At 37.9% G+C, this 24379-nt stretch overlaps 1 protein-coding gene across 2 annotated transcripts in view; it reads right to left on the bottom strand.

Annotated features, from left to right (window-relative positions):
- PTGFR (prostaglandin F receptor) overlaps window positions 1-23973 on the bottom strand; it is a 43130-nt gene extending 19157 nt beyond the window's left edge. Inside the window, exons 1-3 of one of the 2 annotated variants that reach the window (XM_058439873.1) lie at window positions 23782-23973; window positions 21478-22347; window positions 3459-3558 (exon numbers count right to left, since the gene is read on the bottom strand). In XM_058439873.1, the coding sequence (XP_058295856.1) occupies window positions 3466-3558; window positions 21478-22275 (891 nt within the window). In that variant the 5' untranslated portion in view covers window positions 22276-22347; window positions 23782-23973 and the 3' untranslated portion in view covers window positions 3459-3465. Of the gene's footprint in view, window positions 1-3458; window positions 3559-21477; window positions 22348-23781 lie in introns of those variants that run through there. The other variant, XM_032155507.2, reaches the window with a different exon arrangement.
- Window positions 23974-24379: the final 406 nt, after the last annotated feature.

Here is a 24379-nt window from a genome sequence, read left to right on the forward strand (position 1 = left end):
TCCAAAACAATTTTAATTGAAACTCACCATGGCTTCCAAAGTCCTAGACAATCTGACTCCTACCTTCTTCTGTGTCCTCAAATTCTACCACTTTCATCTATGCTCCCCTTGCTCCAGTGAATGACCTTTGCTTTGTTCCTCATTACAAGAAGCTCATCCCTGCTATTCGGTTTTTGTGCTGGATTTTCCCTCTGCTCAACCACCCTGCCCCAATAATTTCCCATGGCTGGCTCCTTTTTGTCACTCAGGACTAAGTTCATGGTAAGGATGTCCTTGAATATCTAATCTAAAATAGCCCCATTCCCACCCACAATCACAGCACTTATCAATCTTTGAAATCATCCTGTACATCTATTTTTTACTTATTATCTACCCCTTTCCAAACCGTCCTTACCCCACTTCGACCACCACCTTCAGAAGACTGTAACCCATAAGAGAAGGGATATTGCCTTGTCCAGCAACACAGCCAGCACCATAGCCCTAGCACCTAGAACAGTATCTTGCACATGGAAGGCACTGATAAAAGATTTTATTAAATAATTGAGTGAGTATTTCTAAACGCATTATGGTACATTTTATGGTATATTTTAAGTGCCTTGGTATGGTATTTATGGTAATATTTGAAGTGCCTTCATATAGTGAATTTTTACTAAAGACATTTATCTTTGGCTCTTTAAAAATCAAGAACTATGGTACCCTGCAGCTGCAAATATGCCTAGGTAAGACTGCAAACAGTAGTGTTCTCATAGAAAACACATCAGATTTTGCAAGACACTTAGGATAAACAGGCTGCTCAGTGAGAGATGAACACATTTTCAAGACAAAAGTTTGTTTTGTTGTCATCAAAATTCTGGAACTGGCTCCTTCTTGCACCCTCTGATTTTAATCAAAGCCTGAAGACTGGTTCCTTGCAACCCTCAGCAGTGACCTCTCTCTCCCCTGGATGTGGTTTTAACCTTTCAATGACAGAATAGGAGAGAAAAACGACTTCTCAAAGGAAAAAAAAAATTCTGTACAAATCTAGTTTATTTTTAATACTCATTGCCAACTAACATAGCTGTCCATTTTTAAAATTTTCAATTCTAAAATTTACTCAGATAAATTAAGACCGATTTAGGTTGGAGACAGAAAAAGATATGAGGCTGAGCGCATTGTCAATGCTCTGGAAGGGAGAAGAGAAGCAAAAATTACTTTTAAAACATTATTAAAGGCAGCCTTGTTTAGCAAATTTGTTTAAAGATTGCTCTCAATCAGTCCTGTGTCAGCATAACAACAGAGTACAAAAATAATCCTCCTTTTAAGGTTTACTTTTCTCTACATATCACGACCATCTCAACGTCTTTGTGTTTCTTCATGTCAGAGCTCTTCTCCATGAATATTGACTTAAATCTGAAGACATTTTAATTTTAACTAAAATTTCAAATATAATATATGGCCAATAATGTTGGGCAACTGCTCATAATGTTGTGTTATATGATTGCATCCCTTAGGTAAACCCTCTGAACATACATAGTCATAAATATTTTCCACATCTAAGGAAATCTACGTTCTACAAAATGTCATGAGGATTCAGTGAGTTAACATCTGTAAAGCACTTATAGTCTTGTGTGGCATATAGTAGGAGTTATGCATGTGTTTTCTTGTGTGTTTTTTTTTTTTTTTTTTTTTTTTTTTTTGAGACGGAGTCTCGCTCTGTTGCCCAGGCTGGAGTGCAGTGGCGCAATCTCGGCTCACTGCAAGCTCCGCCTCCCGGGTTCATGCCATTCTCCTGCCTCAGCCTCTCCGAGTAGCTGAGGCTACAGGCGCCCGCCACCACGCCCGGCTAGTTTTTTGTATTTTTTAGTAGAGACGGGGTTTCACCGTGGTCTCGATCTCCTGACCTCGTGATCCGCCCGCCTCGGCCTCCCAAAGTGCTGGGATTACAAGCATGAGCCACCGCACCCGGCCGCATGTGTTTTTTTAAAAAAAATTAATTGGTTCTTACACTACAGAAAAATTCTTAAGCAAGAACTTTAAATTTAAAACAATTATCACAATTACAGTTTTATAGTTACATTTCGAAAAACTTGACTCTTTTTACAAGGAATAACATTTTAAATACAAAATCCTTATGTGACATTCAAATGCAATTAATAACCACAGCTATTAAGATGTTGTTTCATTCACCAATTTTATTTGTAGTGAAAGGATTCTAAAGGATCCTAAAGGATGAGCTGCATTTTTCTTGAACTTTTCCAAGTAGTGTGTGAGGCAGCATAGGAAACAGAGTAGAAACATATGACATTCACTCTGTCACTGAGGAGCTTTCTAGCCACTTGAGAGATTAGTCACAAAACAAACAGCACAAAATCTATAATCATATAGAATGAGATGCTATATTTTATCTACAGAAAGAGAGATAAATACAAGGTAGAATAATCACAGCAGATTGCTTGGAGAATATTACATGTGTAAGTAAAGACAAAGAATGTCCAGAATTATAATTTCTCTAATAAAAAACCTCAGATTTGAATCAGTGTAATGTGCTATAGTAACGTAATTTTTTTAGAGAGATGATTTTTAGACACCAGCCACATGTACATTTGACTACACTTCATGTAAAGCCATGTAATTTTGGCATTTCATTTACAAAATAGTGGACTTTAAGAAAATTTGGAAGGAAAATGTCAGTTACTTAATCAGTATCCATATTTGAGTCTTCTGATTTTAATTATAAAATAATTAGTTAATAAATGGTATTTACCTGTTCCTAAAGTCGTGATAGCATGTTAATCCCCCTCCCCTCTTCAGGTTGGGTGGTATAGGCCAGTCATTGAGTAAGGAAACCTAAAACCAGTTTTCTCCCTCTACCCACCACAAAGAAGCCTCCTGACTGTTTCCCACACATTCCAGGGTGCTTCAATTGACAGAAAAATGAGATTAATTCCAAAAGAGAAAACTTTATCAGTATAGTTTAGATGTTTGTCCTCTCCAAATCTTATGTCGCAATGTGATCCCCATCGTGTTAGTCCATTTTTACACTGCTATAAAAAAAAAAATACCTGAGACTGTGTAATTTATAAAGAAAAGAGGTTTAATTGGCTCACAGTTTTGCAGGCTGTACAGGAAGCACGGCACTGGCATTTGTGTCTGGTAAAAGCCTAAGAAAGCTAACAATCATGGCAGCAAGTTAAGGGGGCGCAGGTGCATCACCTGGTGAGGAGGGGAGCAAGAAGGAGAAGGAGGAGGTCTCAGACTCTTTAAACAACCAGATCTCATATGAACTAACTGAGTGAGAACTCACTTATCACCAAGGCATTGGTGCTAAATCATTCACGAAGGATTCGCCCCCATAATTCAATCACCTTTCACCAGGCCCCACCTCCAACTTTAGGAATCACATTTCAACATGAAATTTGGAGGGGAGAAATATCCAAACTATGTCATTCCACCCCTGGGCCCCAAATATTATGTCCTTCTCACATTTCAAAATACAGTCATGCCTTCGCAATAGTCCTCCAAAGCATTAACTCGAAAGTCCCAAGTCCAAAGTCTCATCTGGAGATGAGTTTCTTTCACCTATAAAATTATGAAATAAAAGACAAGTTATTTAGTTCCAAGATACAAGGGTGTACAGACATTGGGTTTACATTCCCATTCCAAAAGGGAGAAATAGGCCAAAGTAAAGAGGCAACAGGCCCCACACAAATCCTAAACCCAGCAGCCAGTCATTAAATCTTAAAGCTCCTAAATGAATCTCCCTTAACTCCACATCCTGCATCCAGAGTACACTGATGCAAGGAGTGAGCTCCCAAGGGGAAAAATCCACCCCTGTGGCTTTGCAAGATGCAGCCACCGTGGCTGCTCACACAGGTTGGAGTTGAGAGCCTGTGGTATTTTCAGCCACGGGGTGCAAGCAAACAGTGGCTGTACCATTCTGGGGTCTAGGGGATGGTGGCCCCCTTCCCACAGCTCCACTAGGCAGTGCCTCTCTGGGGACTCTGTGTGGGAGCTCCAATTCAAAATTTTCCCTCTGCAATACCCAAGAAGAGACTCTCTTGGGGCTTCTGCCTGTGGATCCAGCCATCCCCTTACATCCTCTAAAATCTAGGCAGAAGCCACCAAACCTCCTTCACTTTTGCATTCTGTGTGCCTACAGGCTTAACACCATATGGAAGATGCTAAGGCCATAGGCTTGCACACTTGGCAGTGGCAGCCCAAGATCTGCCTGAGGCCCTTCGAGCCACAGGTGGAGCCAGGGCACCCTGGATATGGGAAACAGCATTGCAAGGCTGTGGAGGTCCTCCTAGGTCTCTGGGCCTGTGATGCGAGGGGCTGCCTCAAAGACTTCTGAAATGGCTTTCAGGCCTTTCTTCCATTGTCTTGGATATTAGCACATGGCTACTTTTTAATCATGCTAATATCTCCAGCAAGTGATTGCTCCACAGACTGCTTGGATTCTTTCTCTACCAGAGGACTAAACTGCAAATTTTCCAAACTTTTACACTCTGCTTCCCATTTAAATATAATTTCCAACTTTAAGTCATTCCTTTGCTTCTCTATCTGATCATAAGTTGTTAGAAGTAGCCACGCCATTTCTTAAATGCTTTGCTGCTTAGAGATTTCTTCTGCCAGATACCCTAGGCCATCACTCTTATATTCAAATTTCCACAGATCCCTGGGTCATGAACACAATGCAGCCAAGTTATTTGCTAGGGCATAACATGGATGACTTACACACCAGCTCCCATTAACTTCCTCATTTCCATCTGAAACCTCATCAGCTTGTCCTTGTTTGTCCATATTTCCATCAGCATTTTGGTCACAACCATGTAATCAGTCTCTAAGAAGTTTCTAACTTTCCCTCATCTTCCTGTGTTCTTCTGAGCCCTCCAAACTCTTCCAACCTCTGCCTGTTTCACAGTTCCAAAGCCACTTCCACATCTTAAGTTTGAATTTTTAGCAACCATGTAAAACAACCCAAGAAGTCCAAGAGAAAGGTGGCACCAATGCTGTGGTTACATTCTAATGTCAATTCATACCTGAGGGAGGTGTTTAAGATGAGAGTATTGATACACGTAAAACAGGTCATTCAGTCACCTTTACCACCAAATATAAAATGGCTTGCTAAATCAATGATGTGTAAATCCACATAAATGTAAAACTATATGAATAAGCAGGCCAGCTTTTATATTATGACCATTTAGTTTATACAGACAATCTAAACTGGGCAACTAGCAGAAAGTCAATAGCACACAATGGAAATTACTGCTAGATAGATTGCTGTCTTCTCTGCTATCCAGGAAAGCTAGATTTCAGTAACAAAAAAAGCCACCATTATAGAAACATTTAAAAATTAAGATGCATCAGAAACTATCTTTTCACCACAATGAATGCAAGCATAATGATACAGACATCAGTCGCTACTTTTTGTTGAAATTTGGAAATAAACTTTTATACTAGGAAATAAGAAACAAGACAGCACTCATACTGTTCTTTATATGCAATTCTAGTCCAGCATTTCCCCAAAAGATGCATTTCTAATATAAGCAGACACAAAGGATATGCTAGGTCGGAGAAATAGTCTCAGAAGTTTCTTCTTAATGCACAGGTACTGAGCAATTCCAAACCACAACTAGACTGGTCTGGATGAGGGTTACGCCAATTACAGGCGTTGATGACCACTATTGTCAGCATCATATTCCTGGTGCCAGGCAGAACGGGCCTACCTTCTATAGTGGAAATTTAGCTATACTCTTCCATCCACTGATTCCTTTCTGATTTAGCAGAACTGAAACCGCTACCAGAATACAGGCGGGAGAATGTAAATAGTAAAGTTACTCTCCACATTAAAATTTTTTTAATGTCAGAATTCTGGAGTCCAACCAAGAGGCACTGCAAGCATGAGACAGAATGAAAGAAAATCTCTGTTTGGTCTGTTCGAACATGATGGTCTATATTCCACTAATAAGAATGGCACTAAAAGTTCCTTAGACTATACCAAAATACCCACACATCTCACTAATTCAATTTTGAAAATCACCTCAGTAAAAACAATTGACTGTAACATTCATATCAGTATCTTGTAGCCAAAATAACTAAAATGAGAAAAATTATATTCTAGATTAATTTTCCACTTTAAGGCTTGCCTTTATAATTTATACAGAATATTATGAGAAATACACATTTTAAAGTAACAATGACCCCTCTGGGTTAAGAAGGTGATTTTACCTTTACATTTTGCATTCTTCCTGACCAAATTCCCATTGGAACAACTCAGTTAGAAACACCACATATACCCACCAATGCTGGAAAAGGCAGGCCGGACTGTTGTGAGTGGATCAGAGATAGAAGTCAGGGGAGAGTTTGAACCATACGAATTTCTCTGAGGTGCACAGCAGGGAGCTGGCACTTACTATGGGGACAGTGACATTCATTCCTAGGCTGTACTTGGAGCAGTAAAGGGGGTCATGACAGCTACACACTCCTAATGAAGGGCAAGATGATTCAAAAGAGAGCAGTGCCTCAGGTAACTTTGGACTACAGTAATACTCATGAATAGAAGCTGTTCAGCAAAACCATGAAGTTTCCAGCCACATACCAAAGGAAAAATAGTATTACTAAATTTCAAAATATAAAGGAGGCAATAAAAACAGAATACCAAATCCACCTAGGCAATTTTTGTAGAAAAGAATAAAAACATACATATGATGCATGAAAAGATAAGTATTATGAATAATAGATCAAGAAGCTCTGATATATTTGTAATAAGTATTTCATAAGGAAAAAACAAAGTAGCCAGAAGCACAAACAGAAAAAAAGAAAACAGAACATTTCTGTGAGGTTAAAAAAAATCAGGTTAAAAAAGTATCCTGAGTATAAGCAAAATGTAATAAAAGTATTCCCACACTGAAACAAATTCCAAAGATAATCCTATAAGTAACCACACAGGAAGGAAAAGACTTAAATTGGTTTCAAACTCCTTCTTTATAGAAGTAAATGAAGAAAACAAAATCGAATAAAGTCAGCAAGGCCTTTAAGGGAAAATAATTTTGATATAACAACTCAATAACCAGCAAAACTATTGACCAAGATAAGTACATTTTCAAACATTCTAGTTTGAAGGCAAGCCTCATCCTTATTCTTCACATTAAGAGTCTGATTTCATACTTCAGCAATCTAGAAATCAATCAAAATACCAAACATTAGAATGGAGACAATATGATCAAAAGGAAATTGCAGCAGTAACAAAGCCAATAAAACAAAATGTCAATCAAATCCTACATAATTTTTCAATTGTTTATAGTATGGTTATGAAACTTATTTTATTCAACATTTTAGAAATTTTCTTGAATACTCACTGTGTGACATGTCCTGTGTTAGGCTCTGCAATTACAATGATTAGCAAAGCAGACATCGACTATATCCCTATGGAACTTCCAAAAATGTCAAAAATAATTTTAGAAAATGGAGAGGCATGAACGTTTCTAAAAAATAACAATTCAAATCTAAAATCTAAATGTGGTATTTCATTCCAGTATGGCCAAATAAGCTCCGATGGAACCAAGCTTCACTCAACAGCTATAAACTCTGTGCCAAAAACAAAAACAAACACACTGCCTAAAGACACTGGAGAATAACAAAAAGCAGGCAAATTCTAGAGAATAATCAATTATTCTCTGGGAAAAAGGATGAGTTTCCTATTCCATAGTTTCTGGTCTGAAAACATACCCCAGTCTGTGCCGTGCAGAGTAGCTAAACTCTAATACTAAACCCACAGTCTTTCCAGCCTGAAGAACCAGAGGGCAGAGTTCTCCTGGAAACAAAAGAGCCAGAGAGGGGAAGCTCCAAATATTATATATAAATTCTGACAAAATCTTGGGCTGACCTTTGAACCATGCATGTTTAGGGTAGATTCCATGTAACCTAGTTAAGGATAAAATAATTTAACTGGTATTTGAGCTGCTGTTTGCAGTTTGAGTCTGGTCCAGTTCATTTCCTGTTAAAACAGAAATATTAACACTCTTCAGAGGAATACAACAGAATGCAGAGTCTCCCTAACATAACATTCACAATGCCCAAGATACAATTCAATAATGTTCAATAAACAAAGAAACAGGAAACTGTGACTTGCTCTCAAAAGAAAATAGAACCAACAGAGACTGACTCCAGGATACAGAAATGCTGGAATTAGCCCAAAAAACCTTTATATTCTTAGAATATTAAGATATTATATCTTATTCAAATATACTATTATATTTATTAGGTTATTATATTTTATTAGAATATACTCAGTATCCTTGAGAGTATACATTTAGTAGCAAATTTTTACTGAGAATTTACTTATTAAAAATAGAAAAAGATATAAAAATCAAACAAACCAATCACTAGGAATAAAACTAAAACTGTCAAAAAAAAAGTGCTGAAATAATGTCAAATCATCATAAAGCAACTAACAGCCAAATTACTTAAATTATTCTAGACCTGGAAAAATAAGAATTTCCCTACTGGTTTTTAAAACTGGAATAATTCTAATATTAAAAGTAAAAGAATAAAATAAAACAGGGAAATTACAGACCAGTATAACATTTTACACACAAAAATAAAAATAAAAGATTTTTTCCAAAAATAGATACAAATAGCCAACAAGCACATTAAAAGATGCTCAACATTAAGAAAATGTAACTCAAACTACAGTGAGTTACCATGACATCCACTAAAGCCATTATAATAAAATATAAATATAAATAAAAAGAGAAAATAAAAAGTGTTGGCAAAAACTGTAGAATAATTGGGACACTCACACGTTGCTGTTAGGAATGGAAAATGGTGCAGCTGCTGTGAAAAGGTTTGGTGGTTTCTCAAGAAGTTAAAAAGAATTACTATATTACCAACAATTCCACTCCTAGTTATATACCCAAAAGAATTGTAAACAGATGTTCAAAAACTTATACACAGACGTTCATAGTAGCATTATTATTCACAATAGCCAAAAGATGGAAATAGCCCAAATGTTCATTGACTTCTGAAAAGATAAACAAAATGTGGTATATTGATACAAATGAATTTATGCAGCTACAAAAAGGAAAGATGTACTGATTTTGCTCAGTATAGATGTAGATGAACCTTGAAAACCTTATGCTAACCGAAAGAAGCCAGACACAAAAGGTGACATATTGTAAGATTCCGTTTATGCAAAATAACCATAATAAACAAATCCAGAAAGAGAGAAATTAGTGGTTGCCACGGACTTTGGGGTGTGGGGAGTGACTACTGATGGATATAGGGTTTTCTTTTGGTGATAAAAAAATGTTCTGTACAAGATAGTGGTGACAGCTGCACAACATTGTGAATGTACCAAGTGTCAGGAATTGTACACTTTAAAATGGTTAAAATGGTAAATGTTATATTATGTAAATTTTCCCACAATAAATAACAAATGTATCAAGATCAGTGCTTTCTTATATACTTGTATATGTAAAAGAAAGTAATGATTATATTTACAGTAGAAACAAAAATTTTAAAAAGTTAGAATAGGCCAGGCGCCGTGGCTCACGCCTGTAATCCCAGCACTTTGGGGGGCCGAGGTGGGTGGATCACCTGAGGTCAGGGGTTTGAGACCAGCCTGGCCAACGTGGTGAAACCTCATCTCTACTAAAAATACAAAAATTAGCCAGGTGTGGTGGTGGGTGCCTGTAATCCCAGCTACTCAGGAGGCTGAGGCAGGAGAATCACTTGAACCTGGGAAGCAGAGGTTGCAGTGAGCCAAGGTCACGTCACTGCACTCCAGCCTGGACAACAAGAGCAAAACTCCATCTCAAAAAAAAAAAAAAAGTTAGAATAAAAGTGCTATAAAACTAATGCAACTAATTTGCCTCACTATTATGAGGAAAGTTACAAAATTTTTGTTCAAAACATGACTTTGATAAGATAGTGATCAAGATAAGAAACACTCTATATTAAAATTGATAAATTGTACCCAAGTCTAAATAAAATATAAAGATGATAATTGTACATAAAGCTAATACTAATTGTACATAAAGATCAATAGGATGAGATAAAGGATCCAAAAATATCCAAGCACATGTTAGAATGTTATATACAATAAAGGTAGGAATTTAAAACAGGTTGCAGGAAGAGCATTCAATAAATAATTTGAGGACAACTGGCTAACCATTCAATAGAAAATTCAGATCATTAACTTGTAAATTAAACCAAAATAAGTCATAAATGTATTAAAAACATAAATACAAATGATGAATGGGGAAAATTGCTAGAAGAAAAAAAGAGACAAATACTGATATCATCTCAGCCTGAGAAAAGCATTTTTTAAACATGAAACAAAGCAGTGACCACAAAAGAAATTATTAATTCACTACTTTTGTAAACTCAAATACTGAATTAAAAGGCAAACAATAAACCTGGAAAAACAACTGCTTTTATAACAGTTTATTTTATAAGTATTTTTATATATCAGAATTATCTGTTCTTTGCTATCCAAAGAGTTCTCGAAAATCATTTAGAAAAATACAAATACCTTCACATTCCCAAAAGGGATAATGCCCAACAACTGTAATAAAAAATGTTTAACTATTAATCAAAGAATTAAAATAATGTATTTTCCCCATTAGCTAGGTAAAAGGATAGATGCACTCAGAATACTAACAGTAGTTATCTTTGGATAGTGGGATTTGGAAGATTTTTTTTTAAACCTTAATGTATAGTTTGTTACAATTTTTTACAATAAAATTTTATAGCTAAAGAAAATGCTATATTTTTTTCAAATAGCTTGGGGAATATAATACATGAAATTTAATATTCCTCAATAAAGGAGAAGATGTCTGTGAAAATAAAAGAAGTTCTCATCTTTCCAACAGAGTTCCCAAAACATGAGAGTGCCTCTCTTCACCCTCATACCACCAGCTTTCTGCTGCCCTAATTGCCTTGTTTTCACCCTTGCATTCTGTTTCTCCTTCACTCATGTGACTTTTATTTTTCCTTCTATTTTCTGGTCCACAGCCACGGTCATAAATGCAAGAAGCAAAATAAAGGAATATGTAATAACAAAAACAACCAATATTGCTGCCACTGATGCTACAACAATGTTCTTGCTGTGTATTTAGTACTTACTAATTCACCTTTGTGATCAGAGGTTCCTTCAGTATTACTGAGCCATTACCTCCCTGACCTGCTCCAAAGCAAAGCCAGAAAAATATAAATAGCTATATTTACTCCACAGTAAAAGTGGAAAAAGTAGGCAGAGGAAGCATGTGGAGTTTGGAGAAGAGAATGCAAGGTCACAGACAAAATGAAGGAGATAGAAAGCGTGAGTCTTCGAATTTGTCTCAGGAATCTTTTCCCAGGTCATGTCTGTCTCTATCCTTTACCCTGCACCTGGAGAGACACCCACCAGTTTCCTCAGCAAAGTCTGCTGAAAGAATAAATCAATGAGTAAATTATTCATTAGTAAATGAAAACATAAATGAACTTTTTTGTTTTCTTTCTATTACTCATATTCACAGCAATTTAATTGTTTTTCTTTATTTCTAAAACTTCCTTGAATTCTTAGAAAATGTTAGGAGCTTCTGTAATGCTTCATTTCACCCAAAATTTATTTCTCTTCTACATCATCCTGAGTCACTTTCCTTATCAAAAGATAGTATAAAATGCTAATTTGAATTATTAAATTTTTATTATCTGACTTAATTTTTCTACTCATATTTTATTACTTGAAAAATTTTATTTTAATATTAACTTATTATAACCTGCTGTATTCTAATCCTGTTAAACCCTGACCCAAATACTAAAGAGTTTCTCTTCTCGTTTTCATACTTCTGTATCTCTGGGAATTATATGCATTATTTTCTCATTGGTTCTTACAGCTTACATTAATTGACTTTCGATTACATTTATTTCCAGTAATTTTTCTTTGTAAATGATAGCCCAGAGAAATTTTTTCCTTTTCATAAGTTGTCACAAATAATCTCATCCACAAACATTCGTAATAAAATACGTGCTATTCTGTTGTAACAAAAGATAGAATCGTTATATTTCAGTTTCCTGCGTATCTCTTCTCTTTTTATCTTATAAGTACTATTGTTTAAGGCCACAGACATTATGAACAGTTAAATTACAGTTATTATTATTCTAGTATCTAGAACAGTGCCTGACATATGTTAGATGCCCAATAAATATTTGTCAAATCAATAAACAAATAACTACTTCTGGATCACCAAATTAGAAGTGACAAATCCCTCTTATAATTCCCATTATCCATTTAATAATTTTAAAGTGTCTTTGATCATCTCATTGAGAAAATGATTAGTGGGCAACATTGTTATTTAATAGTAACAGCAACAACAATGAGAATAGTATAATAACTGAAGCATATGGTACTTGTTATATGTCAAACACTATTTTAAGTGCTTTACAAACATTATTTAATTCTCACAACCACCCTATGAAGTGGGTACTATTACTACTTATTTCACTTTATTTTACTTACTTTACTTTGCTTTATTACTACTTAATTATGAGGAAACAGAGGCACAGAGTGGCTACAGACACATGGCCAGGAAGTGAAAGAAACAGGACTTGAACGCAGATTCTTAAACCACTACACTATATTGCTTCTTCAAAGGCTAATATCTTACATCTGTTTTTTATTATTATTATACTTTAGGTTTTAGGGTACATGTGCACAATGTGCACGTTTGTTTGTCTTACATCTTTTGCTTCAACTAAATTATAAGTTCCTTGAGGAAAGATCTTTATCCTTTACTCCCTGGTACCACTCACAACTCTGATCTAATAATTAATACCTTACAAATTATCAGAATATTTAGGAGGTTAGCGGGCAACATCTTTACTTTTGATGAGATAGTGAAATAAGGACCTATAATTTGAAACTTGCAGTAGAAACGTTCAAGTTTTCTGAAGCTATGAGCTTCTTCTCTCTTCCTTTCTACTGCAACCAATCCTTCTTAATGGAAGAGAAAATGGAAAATATCTGAACTAAACATAGATGATTATTTTTCATTGGGATGGTGGGCAGCATTAATACCAATAAACTTTTTGAGTATTTTTGGATTTTGTTGTACATTTACTATGTGCCGATCACTCCGTGATGAGATTTTAGGGAAGTCAAATTATTTAATCTGATAGTACATCTGAGTTTACAATTATTATAATCACGGATATGCACAATTGTCTTAGAGTAACTCTAAGGTCATAGCTAAGGAGTGGTGAGGCTGAGATTCACGTTCCCCGCCTATACTCTGAATAACTACACTATTCTCAAAGGAAGCCTTGACTTGGGACTATGCACAAAAAGCTAAAATAATTCATTTCACATAATCCAATTTTCTCTGTCTCCTTCACCGTCACACCACAGCCACACTCCATTTCAGCATTCCACAGTCTGAATTTCATTTGGGATACAATAGCTGAGGAGAAGTGAGAAAAAAATACCTCCCTGCCTATGTAAAACCACAGTTGTATTCACTCTTCTATGGCATTAGCTGCGTTACACCCAGAAAAGTGGACAGACAGGAGACAGGTTTACACAAGCTCTGAAAGGTATATTTACAAGTATCACAAGACAAATTTATCCTATTGGATGAAGTCCTCGCTGAGTACAGATAAATGACACTGATGTATCAGGTTAAATTGGGGTGGCTCTATATGCGTTCCAAAACAAATATGAATGGAATACATTTTATATACTTCCTATAAAGATAAGTCTTAAGCAAATAAAGCTAAAACTGGCAACCCAGAGAGCTTTGGGACACATCAACATCTTGAATTGTTCTTCAAATGTTTTGGAGCTTAGTGAAAAGCCCAAAACGCTTTAAGCCAGGAGATTTTTATATCCTTGAGGATATAAATTTAATACACATGTTTCTGATTCGTTTACACTTAAGTCATTCAAGTAATGTTTTGTAAGTGTCGTCTCGATGTCTACGATATCTTTGGGCATTTTTATAAGTCTTTCTTCTTAAAAAAAAAAAAGGTCATGTTTTTCTAAGAGTAAATAAATTTAAAATAACAAAGTATTCCAGATCACTGTGCTCATCCAAAGCAACAAATTCTTGAGTAAATTCTCATCCTAGCAATGTCTTTTAAAAATGGATTGACATTTGCCAATTTTACACCATACACTTTTATGGAGGGAGATAGTTTTATACTTAAATGAGCTCAATTCCATATACATAGCCTACACATAGCTCATATATTTATCAAATAATACTGTAAACCAATGTGTGATGCACTTTATATGCAGATAGTACATGAACAAATAAACTTCTGGAAGGTTGTCCTAAGGTAGACTCTGGAGGCAATAGACTTTGGGGCAGAGATCTGCACGCAGGAAGCTTTCCAGAGAGAGTGTGAAGTGGACAAGGAAGCAGGATTGGGTAGGAGAGGAGCTGCAATGCAGTCGCAAGGAGACTCCTCAACAGACACCTCAGCAAGCCCTGAAGCATGAATGGACCTTCGGAAATATCCCAACAAGGCAAAGGAACAAGTTCCCTGTAACCCCACATCCACCAGTCACTGCACATAGACTGACCCCAAGAGACAGGGACACAACCTTGGACAAAGCAGCTACTTTCAGCTAAAGGAAATTCCCTTGAGAAAAGGAAGATCTGGGAGGAGTACCGCAGTGTCCACTAAAAAGGTCTGTCGGATTTTTTTGAGAATTAATCCTCTGTGAATATAAAACCTACCTAATCTTTTAGTCTGATAACAGTACAAATTAAAGCATATACATTCACTTAATCGGCTGGTAAAGACACAACGTAAGCAAGCCTATTTCAGACAAATTTCCACATTTACCATAGAGCTTTCATTTTATGACAAGGAACATGCAATATCTGGAGGTCTTTACTCAAAGTAAGTTCTCCTCTTGTCCCCTGACATGATTCTGTGAGAGATAAAATACCAATAAAAAATAAACACATTATGACAAAAATGTATGGCTGTAGAGAAAACATCAGTGTTAAAGACTTTGGGGTGAAATTAATACAAATTTCCATTACCTAATATTTTCCTTTGCCTTTGATACTTCCCATTCAATACTTGATTCATTATCTTATTCATTCAACAAACATTGATTAATGGCTCATTATATTTGAAATTAAAACATAAACTAATAATGTAGAGTAAAGCCACCAAGCACCATTTGGAATAACAGAGAAAACATATAAACAAATCATTGTAATATCATAAAATAAAATACTAAGCCTAATATGTCCATGAAATTCTTCTAGATGCTGACAGATTTCCTAAATTCTCATTCTGGATTCAAACTTCAGAAAGTCCAAGATTCTTCAGGACATTAATTCCAACTTACATTCTTAGGGAGCTCCTGAACACAGAATTTCTCCCTCTCAGAACTCTCCAGCTCAAATCACAATTCGAAGTACTGCAAGTATTCCCAGGGGCTGTCAACCAGGTCCTGACCTCCTCAGCAGAGCTAATCCGAAGTGGAAATGAGGTAGTCAACAACTGGGCCCTCCTTGACATAGGATTCATTTGGCAGACTCTTACTGACGCCAACTATATGCCAGGCACTGGTCTAGGAGCTGAACACAGAACAATCAGCAAGGCCCCTCCCTCAGGAGCTTACGTGCTAGGGGCAAAAGCCCAGCAACAACCAGATAGACAGAGAAATACGTACTATGTTATCACACCCTGCTAGGTCCTATGAGGGAGATAAAGCAGAGGAAAGGAAAAGAGGAAAAGAGAACAGGAACTTTTTAAGATAGCCCAGATAGAGGAGGGGATATTTGAGAGAACAGAGAAGAAAGAGGGAGAGAGTCATGTGGATGTCAAGAGGAGAGTGTTCCAGGCAGGAGAACACCAAGGCTCGGGAACAGGAACGTGCTCCCTGATCTCTCAGAGCAGCCCCTCTGCTAGCTATGGTTGGTCATTCACCCCATGGCACTTACTTCATGCCTTCCCCAATGTGAGAAAGCCGCCTGAATTCCCACGATTAAATTACATTAACGTATCTCTAAAATATGTCTTTTCTGCTAGATATGAATTCTGAGTTGTTTAGGTCTAAGTTACAAACTTCACAGGAGTAGAACCCAGGTGTCATCAGTCCTGTATCCGGACAACCTCACTGCTGCTTCCACGTTCCAAACAGAGGGACGCTCCCGCTTCACAAAGAAAACTAGCTAAAACAATTTATGAAAATATTGCCTCTGAAATCAGCAGAAATCCAAGAGTAAACCTGAAAGAGCTAATATTCCAAGACCTAATATAAGATTATAGAACAGTCCATTTTGTTTGTTTTTGTTTGTTTGTTTGTTTGTTTGTTTTTGGTTTGTTTTTAGAGTCAGGGGATACATGTACAGGTTTGTTGCATGGGTATATTGCACGATACTGAAGTTTAGGCTTCTAATATCACCCAAGCAGTGAACACAGTATCTGACAGCTACGCCAACCGCTAGAATCTCTCTTATTTGATCCAATGGCGATTGGTTATTTTTTAAATTGGGGAAATAATTTAACATTTATGTGTGTATTTGTATATATACATACACACACAGGTATGTATGTACACATCTACACTTTTATGTATGTACCTACATACATAAACAATATATATACACACTACATATATATGTACACATTTATATTGTACCTGTGCAATTTTCCACATTATCTCTTCACTTAAAATATATAAATGTACATCCACTCACCATCCTCTGGGTATTGAGGCAAGTGCTCAAGACATATACATAGATTTCCATTACACCATTCTTAAATATGATGATGGGGGTCAGACTTTCAAAGAAAATAATCTTCACTAATAGTCAAAATGTGCTATGATGTCATGTTACTCCATCATTTGTCATTAGCCCTTTAAGACCTGGTCATTATGAAGCCAATACCTTTAGTAATTTCAGTCAAAGTTCAATTAGCCACCCAGTTCTTTGATCTGTATCTAACAAACACCTTAGTGACCAAACAATGTTTAACTATGTTGACTAGAAATATTAGCATAAGAGTAACCTCAGGAAAATCAAGCTCCAACTCTACATTTGCAAGAGAACACATTTCTGGGGTAAACTCACCTACATAAGAAATCACTTTGCTTTTCATGTACTTTATATTTCCCTTTCCCATTCAAAATTATTCTTTATCCCTGAAGAGAAGGTAAAACAAACATATGGCCTTCCAGTAAAAGACAGCTGAAGTTTAATAGCGTCCTAAGTCTACTGTTGGTGATTAGGGAACAGATTAAAATTACCATTTGGTTTCAGAGTTTGCTTGGCTGTTAACCTACAAAACTCAGAATCCATATACTGGTCAATCATTTCCAATCTTTTGACATTCATACTACTTAAGTTACAGTCAACCAGTCAACAAGTATTTATTGCTCTGCCAAATAGGTGAACTACGCATAGCACTAATAATTAATTCCTTTTAGGCTTGCATATTCTAGAAGTGGAGCGTTAAAAAGAATCATTACCCATATAAAAGTATAAACAAAAGAATATTGAGAAAATGTTTCTCAAAAGTGCTGGTGAATCTCTTTTTTCCCCTTCACAATAGAGACATCAGGAGAATGTGTTCAAGATTTATTTATTAAGGAAAAGTGATTCATCTAGGAAGAACACGAGACAATTTTATAATTGCTGTTTCACTTTCAAAGATGTTTAGAATTAACTTGTTGCTAAATGGAACTGTAAGATAATAAGTGTCGGTTGTAGTTTCCTGTATTTTTTGGTTAGCATTATAATTAAATGAATGTGAATGAATTAACTGTGTTTAAAACTACAAAACTCAGATATTATAAAAATTCAAGTAATTAACAAGTTATATTTTAAACAAACGTTATGTTTGTACTACATTTCTACATTTCAATTGCTAGGAGGAGGAAAGCACATTTTCCCCTTTTGGAAAAATAAAACACGTTAAAGGTTTTAATTTAAAACCTTAATTCTGCATGATACTATAATGGTGGACACGTCATTCTATGTTTTCAAAACCCATAGAATGTACAACACAAAGAGATAGCCCTAATGTCAACTACAAACTTTAGTTAATAATAATATAGCAGTGTCGACTCATCGATTGTAACAAATATGCCACAACAAAGCAAGATGTTCATAATAAAGGTGATGGGGTGGGGGAGGGGGAGGGAGTATTTGTAAATTCTCTCTCTTTCTACTCATTTTTCTATAGACCCAAAACTACTCGAAAAAGTAAAATAGAGTCTATTAACATCAGAGAGAATTCAAACATTATGATCATTTTACCTTTGTATTGATTAAAACTCAACAAATTAATAAAGTATCAGCTTTGACATAAACTTGAATATAAATTTCAATTTATACATTTCAATGATTTTAGAAATTATGCCACTACTGACAAGTTTTGACGCAGTAGTTCCTGTCAAGCACAAACACCTTACTCCTTTCCTCCTTTTAGTGCATGTACCTCTACCTTCATTCCAGTTTGAGACTTGAAAATGACTGTGAACACTGGTCAAAGAGTGTGTGCAGATGTTCATTCAAACACAAATCCAACAATTCACACTTAATCAGAGAGAAAAGGCACATGGTATGAAATAGGTCATTGACCTGGAAGCTGTCACTATTACAGTGCAACTATGGGAATCTAAAAGCTTGGTTTCAGGGGTATTTTTAAAAATCAGAAGCTTTTAAATTACAAGTTGGGCAGGAAAATGATGGCTCAGTAATTAATATCTATTAAAATCCTCCTAGATATGTGAGAGAGAAAAAGAGAAAATTTTCAACTGAAGTATTAGTACTGGATGTTATTCTGAGATTCTTAAGCCTGTATTTTTATAAGGTTGTTTATACCTGTCTGAGGACCCTAACTTAATCCCCAAGGCACTTGTGTCCAGACCACCAAAGTTCTGACAAAATCTTTCAGTCAGAAATTTTCATGAAGACTCAACTCTCCATAAAAGAAGCCAGGAATGCAAAGAATGCTTAAAACAACTCAAAATATCAGCCCATTAAGTAATACCTGTGGTGTATCTACTACCCATCTAACACAGAAATAATTTTCATGCTAGAAGTGTTGATACGTTGGTGACACAGATATATCAATAATTCATAGTTAAAGAGAAAGTGGACCTCGGAAAATGTTCTGTGAAAATGAAACTTTGTTTCCAATAGAAAATATGTTTAAAATAGGAATTAAATTGTAATATTTATTCCAAACCAACCAAAAATCTAGGAATGGAAATTAGGGAAAAACATACATTCAAAATATCCATGCCAAGAGTCTGAAATTTTGCTTCCTTCCACAGTCTTGCAGGAGTAAGTCTATGACTCCTATTCCTCAAAGTAGAAACGCAGTAACTAAACAGAATTTTTAAGATGCCTCAGAATAAACAAAAAACAAAATACAAGTGATTACCCCAGTTGTCCGGATTATGTCTCTCATTTATTAACACTTCACTATTTCACTGTTTTGAGGTATTCTCCAGAGACACAACCTTCATTGTAAAAGTTTATTTAAACATTTTTAGCCACTTCTTTTCTCACTTTCTTTGTATTTCTTTCGCCACCCCCAAATTCATTTCAACTCACTCAGACTCACTTTTTAGTTTTAAAAGCTACTTTACTTCAAAGCTTAACTACAGAAAAATAAAAACCATTACACTCAGGAAACTTCTTTAGTCGAGTGACATACATTGACCTCCTCAAAAATAAACAATGAAGTGGTTCCAGTGTTGTTAGAAAAGGTTTCTGTTATTCAATTCATGCAACTATACTTTAATCACAGATCAGACTCTAACTGGGTTCACCCAAGGCCTCCTCAGTTGACAATTATCAGGTCTCCAAAGGTTGACTTGCCATTGATAGACCCACTCTCCCCTTGGATGAACTCTTGTGACCTGGCCAACTCAGGAGCAACACAAAAAATATTTAAATAACTTAGCCATTCAAGAAGCCAAATTCAGGTTGTGTGGCAATAATATGAATAGAAATGTTTCAAATACTAGAGAAGTAGAACTCCCTTTGTAAAATAAACTCTATCACAGGATCTGTCTGCAGTAGCAGCTATCACAAACTTTTATGTGTATCAAAATCATCTGGATCGTTAATTGAAACTGCACTAGTGGGCCGGGCGCAGCAGCTCCCGCCTGTAATCCCAGCACTTTGGGAGGCTGAGGCGGGAGGATTACGAGGTCAGGAGTTTGAGACTAGCCTGGCCAACATGGTGAAAACCCTTCTCTACTAAAAATACAAAAATTAGCCGGGTTTGGCGGCACACGCCTGTAATCCCAGCTACTCAGGAGGCTGAGACAGGAGAATTGCTTGAACCCGGGAGGCGGAGTTTGCAGTAAGCCGAGATCGCACCACTGCACTCCAGCCTGGGTGACAGAGCGAGCCTCCGTCTCAAACAAACAAACAAACAAACCTGCACTAGCAACAATTCTTGGGCAATGAGCCTGTTTGGAGCCTAGGAAAACTGCATTAGTGACAAGCACCTTCATTCTACCGGGTAAGGTACGACCACTACCTTTGTCTTACCTCTACCTTTGCCTTACTTCCATCCCACCTGGATTGCTATCTCTGGATGCCCTCCCACTTCCCCATTGTTACAGACGAGGGAAAAAAGAAAATCTTTGCTGTCACTTGCTCCCTACAGAAGGGTTTTTTGTTTTTGTTTTTGTTTTGTTTTCGTTTTTGTTTTCTTTCATGGCATGTTGTCACTTCTTACATTATAAAGCAAAATGTTAGAAGGAGTTAAGGTCATACTTTATCTATCATAAATATGATTTTTGTCTTCTATCTGGAAAGTGATATGATTTATGTTTGTTTCTAATAGCTTCACTTTAGCTTTCATTTCCAGATTAAACTATCAAGGTATCACATATAGATGCTGGTTAAATTAAAATGTTAAATGAATGAAACAAAAAGTGAGGAATCTCTGGCCTTCCTGCCAAACATACCTCTCCCTGGACTAATGGCATTTTTCCTGAGCTAGTGAATTACTGATTTCTTCACTTGAACTATCCATGCAGTACACCTGAACTATCCAGCCACCTCAGTTCAGCACCACCCTTTGCAGTTCTGGTCATTACCTGCTTTGGAGAACCCAGTAGCTAATATGCCCTGTTTACAAGTTGAAAGTTCATGTGACTTTCTATCAAGACTTACTGCAATCTGTTCAAATGTTGTTTTGTAGTTGGTCATTTTGTTCATATTTTAGAAATAATCATATTCAGTATGTTAAAAATATGCAGCTTCTGTTAGAACTACACTGCTTTGCAAGCAGCTAACACTATGGTTAGAATTGTTTAACAACATTTCTTTCACTTCAGGGCTTGTGGGAAAGTAACCATATGTGTCATATGTCATGTAATTCTAAGCCAGAGCTGAGTGCTGAACTAAATTTTGAGTAGGGGTCATTCTCAGCATTTAAAAAACTGAATTTCCAGATAACCTTGAATTGAACATGGATTAACCCAAGAAAGCAGAAGTCAAAACTTCAGGCTCTTACCAGAAATGGGCTCCAACAAATACAGGAGACACACATTATCGCCAGGAGCTGGATCACCATTTCCAAATGATGAGATCTGCCTTGTCTGTGCTGCTGACTTTTAAATTTAACTCTTAAAAGTGTAATTCCTGTGATTGCATTGCACAACAATGAAACACCGAGGGCTAAGAGCCCCAGAAAAGAAAAAAGTAGAAGATAAAATCTATCTTCCCAGTCTTTGATGTCTTCCGTGTTGTAGAAACACCAGGTCCTCGACGCCTGAATTTTATAGTCTCGATGTCCAAGGATGGGCAGCAAAGCTATAAAAACAGCAAACAAGCACACACCACTTAACATCATTTTCACATGCTTGGATGTAATTTTCGTAGAATGAAATATTGGTTTTGTGACTCCAATACACCGCTCAATGGCCATCACACTGCCTAGAAGAAGTGGGCACAGACCAGAAAACACCATGCAGATACCAAAAATACTACAAAGGACATTTGATTGGTCAAAGCGGATCCAGTCTTTATCAGAAGCATATACAAATACTGCTATGGCTCCATTGATGAGATGGCCAAAGAAGTCGGTGATTACCAGGCCACTGGCCAAAAGCAGAAACGATGCCTTGGACTTCTGTCTAAATCTCTGATATGCCTTCATGAGAATGGCGATGGCAAGGCTGTTTGACAAGATTCCCACTGTCATGAAGATTACTGAAAAAAATACGGAAAGCCGGTTTTCCGTCTGGCAGGTTGTGTTTGAAAGAAGCCCAGCCGCAGGAGACACTGGCTGTTTGGAATTGTTCATGGACATTGTTGTGGAGATAAAAGCCAACCACTCAAGTCATCTCCCTCTCAAAACTGTGCAAGCTTGCAGTCCAGACATCTGTAGGATAGAGGGAGAGGAATTATGAACACCGCATTACTGCTCATCTGAGGTTTATGACTGACGTGCCCCAGCATCCTGTGGTGGGATGGGTTTTATCTGGCCTATCATAAGCAAGGTTGCATCATACTGAAAGCAGCTCATATCTGCCTGCAGTTCCACATTTCATTTTCAAGGTGAAGAAGCTGTCGAAATTGAGACCCCTTGGTTAACTTCTGTGGCCCCTCTGCAAATAAGCACTTCTTCCTCCTCCTGAAGGTCCCCCTGACACGTCACTGACACCTTAAAATTTTCAAGTTTTACAAAATCGCTACCAAGATTAGATTTAAACCCAATAAGGTTTTTAAAATCGTAAGTCTATTAAAAAAGAGAGAGAGACCTTTTAAAGTGTCTGCTCTTTCGTCTGGTGGGCTTTGTCCCCAAACTGCAGATTATTCCTCAGTTGAATGACCTGCTTGTCAGGCAGACATAACAATCTCCAAACTTTGGAAGGGGACCAGAGAGTTCATTGATGTTAAATGCAGATTTTCTGAATATGTTTCTAAGCATAAATCAAATAACAGCAAACCACACACACGTTGAACCCATGAAAAGCAGAGTGGTGAGTCTCTCGGAAGGTTTTCTGGTCTAGCTGCCCCTGTGTAGAAATTCTGATTGGCGATGAGGCAGGGGGCGGGCCACACTCACTGTGCACCTCGGCCAAGATACTGTCCAGTTACAGCTTCAGAGTAGCAACATTCAAGGCGAAGTATTTACTTGTCACTCTCTCCCTAGGGAGTTGAAGCCTGAGTCACAGACACTGGATACACAAGGCCACAGCCACTCTCCTCCGAGCCAATTTGATTGGCGTTTCCCGAGCAGCTAGCTTTCCCGGAGGCTGGGCATTCCGGAGCCAGCCTTTCCTGCGCCCAGCCCGAGTGGGACTGCCTAGGCTGCCCCCAGGATGGTCGCCTCCTCCAGGTCTTACTCACAATTCGACTTTCGCCCGTTACTACCCCCGCCGCCCTTCGGCCTGGCCTCTCAACATCCTCTCCAAACTAACAAACTCGCTGAAACTTTCTGCAATTGCTCAAACGCCAAAGGGCTGTTTTCTCCCTCATCCCGGGCACGGGGAGTGCGGAGGTCCCCGGGTGAGGAACTCGAATTGCCGCCCTCAGGGAACCCCGCAGCGACGAGAAGGGGAATCTCTGCCCATTTCCCTCTTCTGAGACCCTTTCTACCCAGTCTCCCCCAGAGCAGCTCAGAATGGAGATGAGTTAGCTCGAGACCCTTCTTTCTCTACGCGTCTCCCTAGCTTGGGGAATCTGGTCCAAACTCAATGTCAGGCGCAGCCAGCAGAAGCTGTGGCCGGGTATCTCACGGGGTGAGTTGGTTAAATCTGGGTCTAGATAAGCGAAGCCCATGCATTGGGATCAGCCTCTGGAAGGGTGGTACCTTGTCATCCCAGGCCGCCAGCCGGGCTCTCTGAGGAGCAGAAGACGGAGCCGCTCGGTGTGCCATGGCGCCCCGCGCCGCCGCCGCCTCAAGTTCCACCGATCCCAGCGCGGAGATCCTGATCGGGCGCCGGCTGTGGTCCCGCCACTCGTCCTCTCCGCGCACTCGTTCCCTTAGCGTGGAACCTGCCGGGCGCCCTCTGCTCCTGGGATCCCTCTGCACCTAGCTGCGCTCGCAGCCTGGGAGGGATGGGGCGCGCGAGTGACCTCCGCCTCTTCCTCTTCTCTCTCGCCTCCGCCCCCTTTTCCATGGGCACAGAGCAGAACTGGGAGAGAAGAGGGCACCGTGCTCGGATGCATCAGAGCTGCCCTCAGCCGCTGGACCAGCTGAAGAAAGTTTTGTTTTAAACTCATATTTATCCCCAAGCCATCTCTGGGGATGCAAGACAGCAGTCTGGAGAGCCGAGGAAAACCTAAGATGGTGTGTTAGGTTGTCAGATGGTAGCTTGCAGACAATTCATTCCAAGTCCACCTCAAAACGCATAAAGACACCAGATAGAAAGAGGTTGTGTGCTTGAGGGAGAATTCTGTGGCAAATA

This window comes from Hylobates moloch, unplaced genomic scaffold, assembly GCF_009828535.3.
Source record: "Hylobates moloch isolate HMO894 unplaced genomic scaffold, HMol_V3 SCAFFOLD_5, whole genome shotgun sequence".
In the NCBI taxonomy this organism is placed as follows: domain Eukaryota; kingdom Metazoa; phylum Chordata; class Mammalia; order Primates; family Hylobatidae; genus Hylobates; species Hylobates moloch.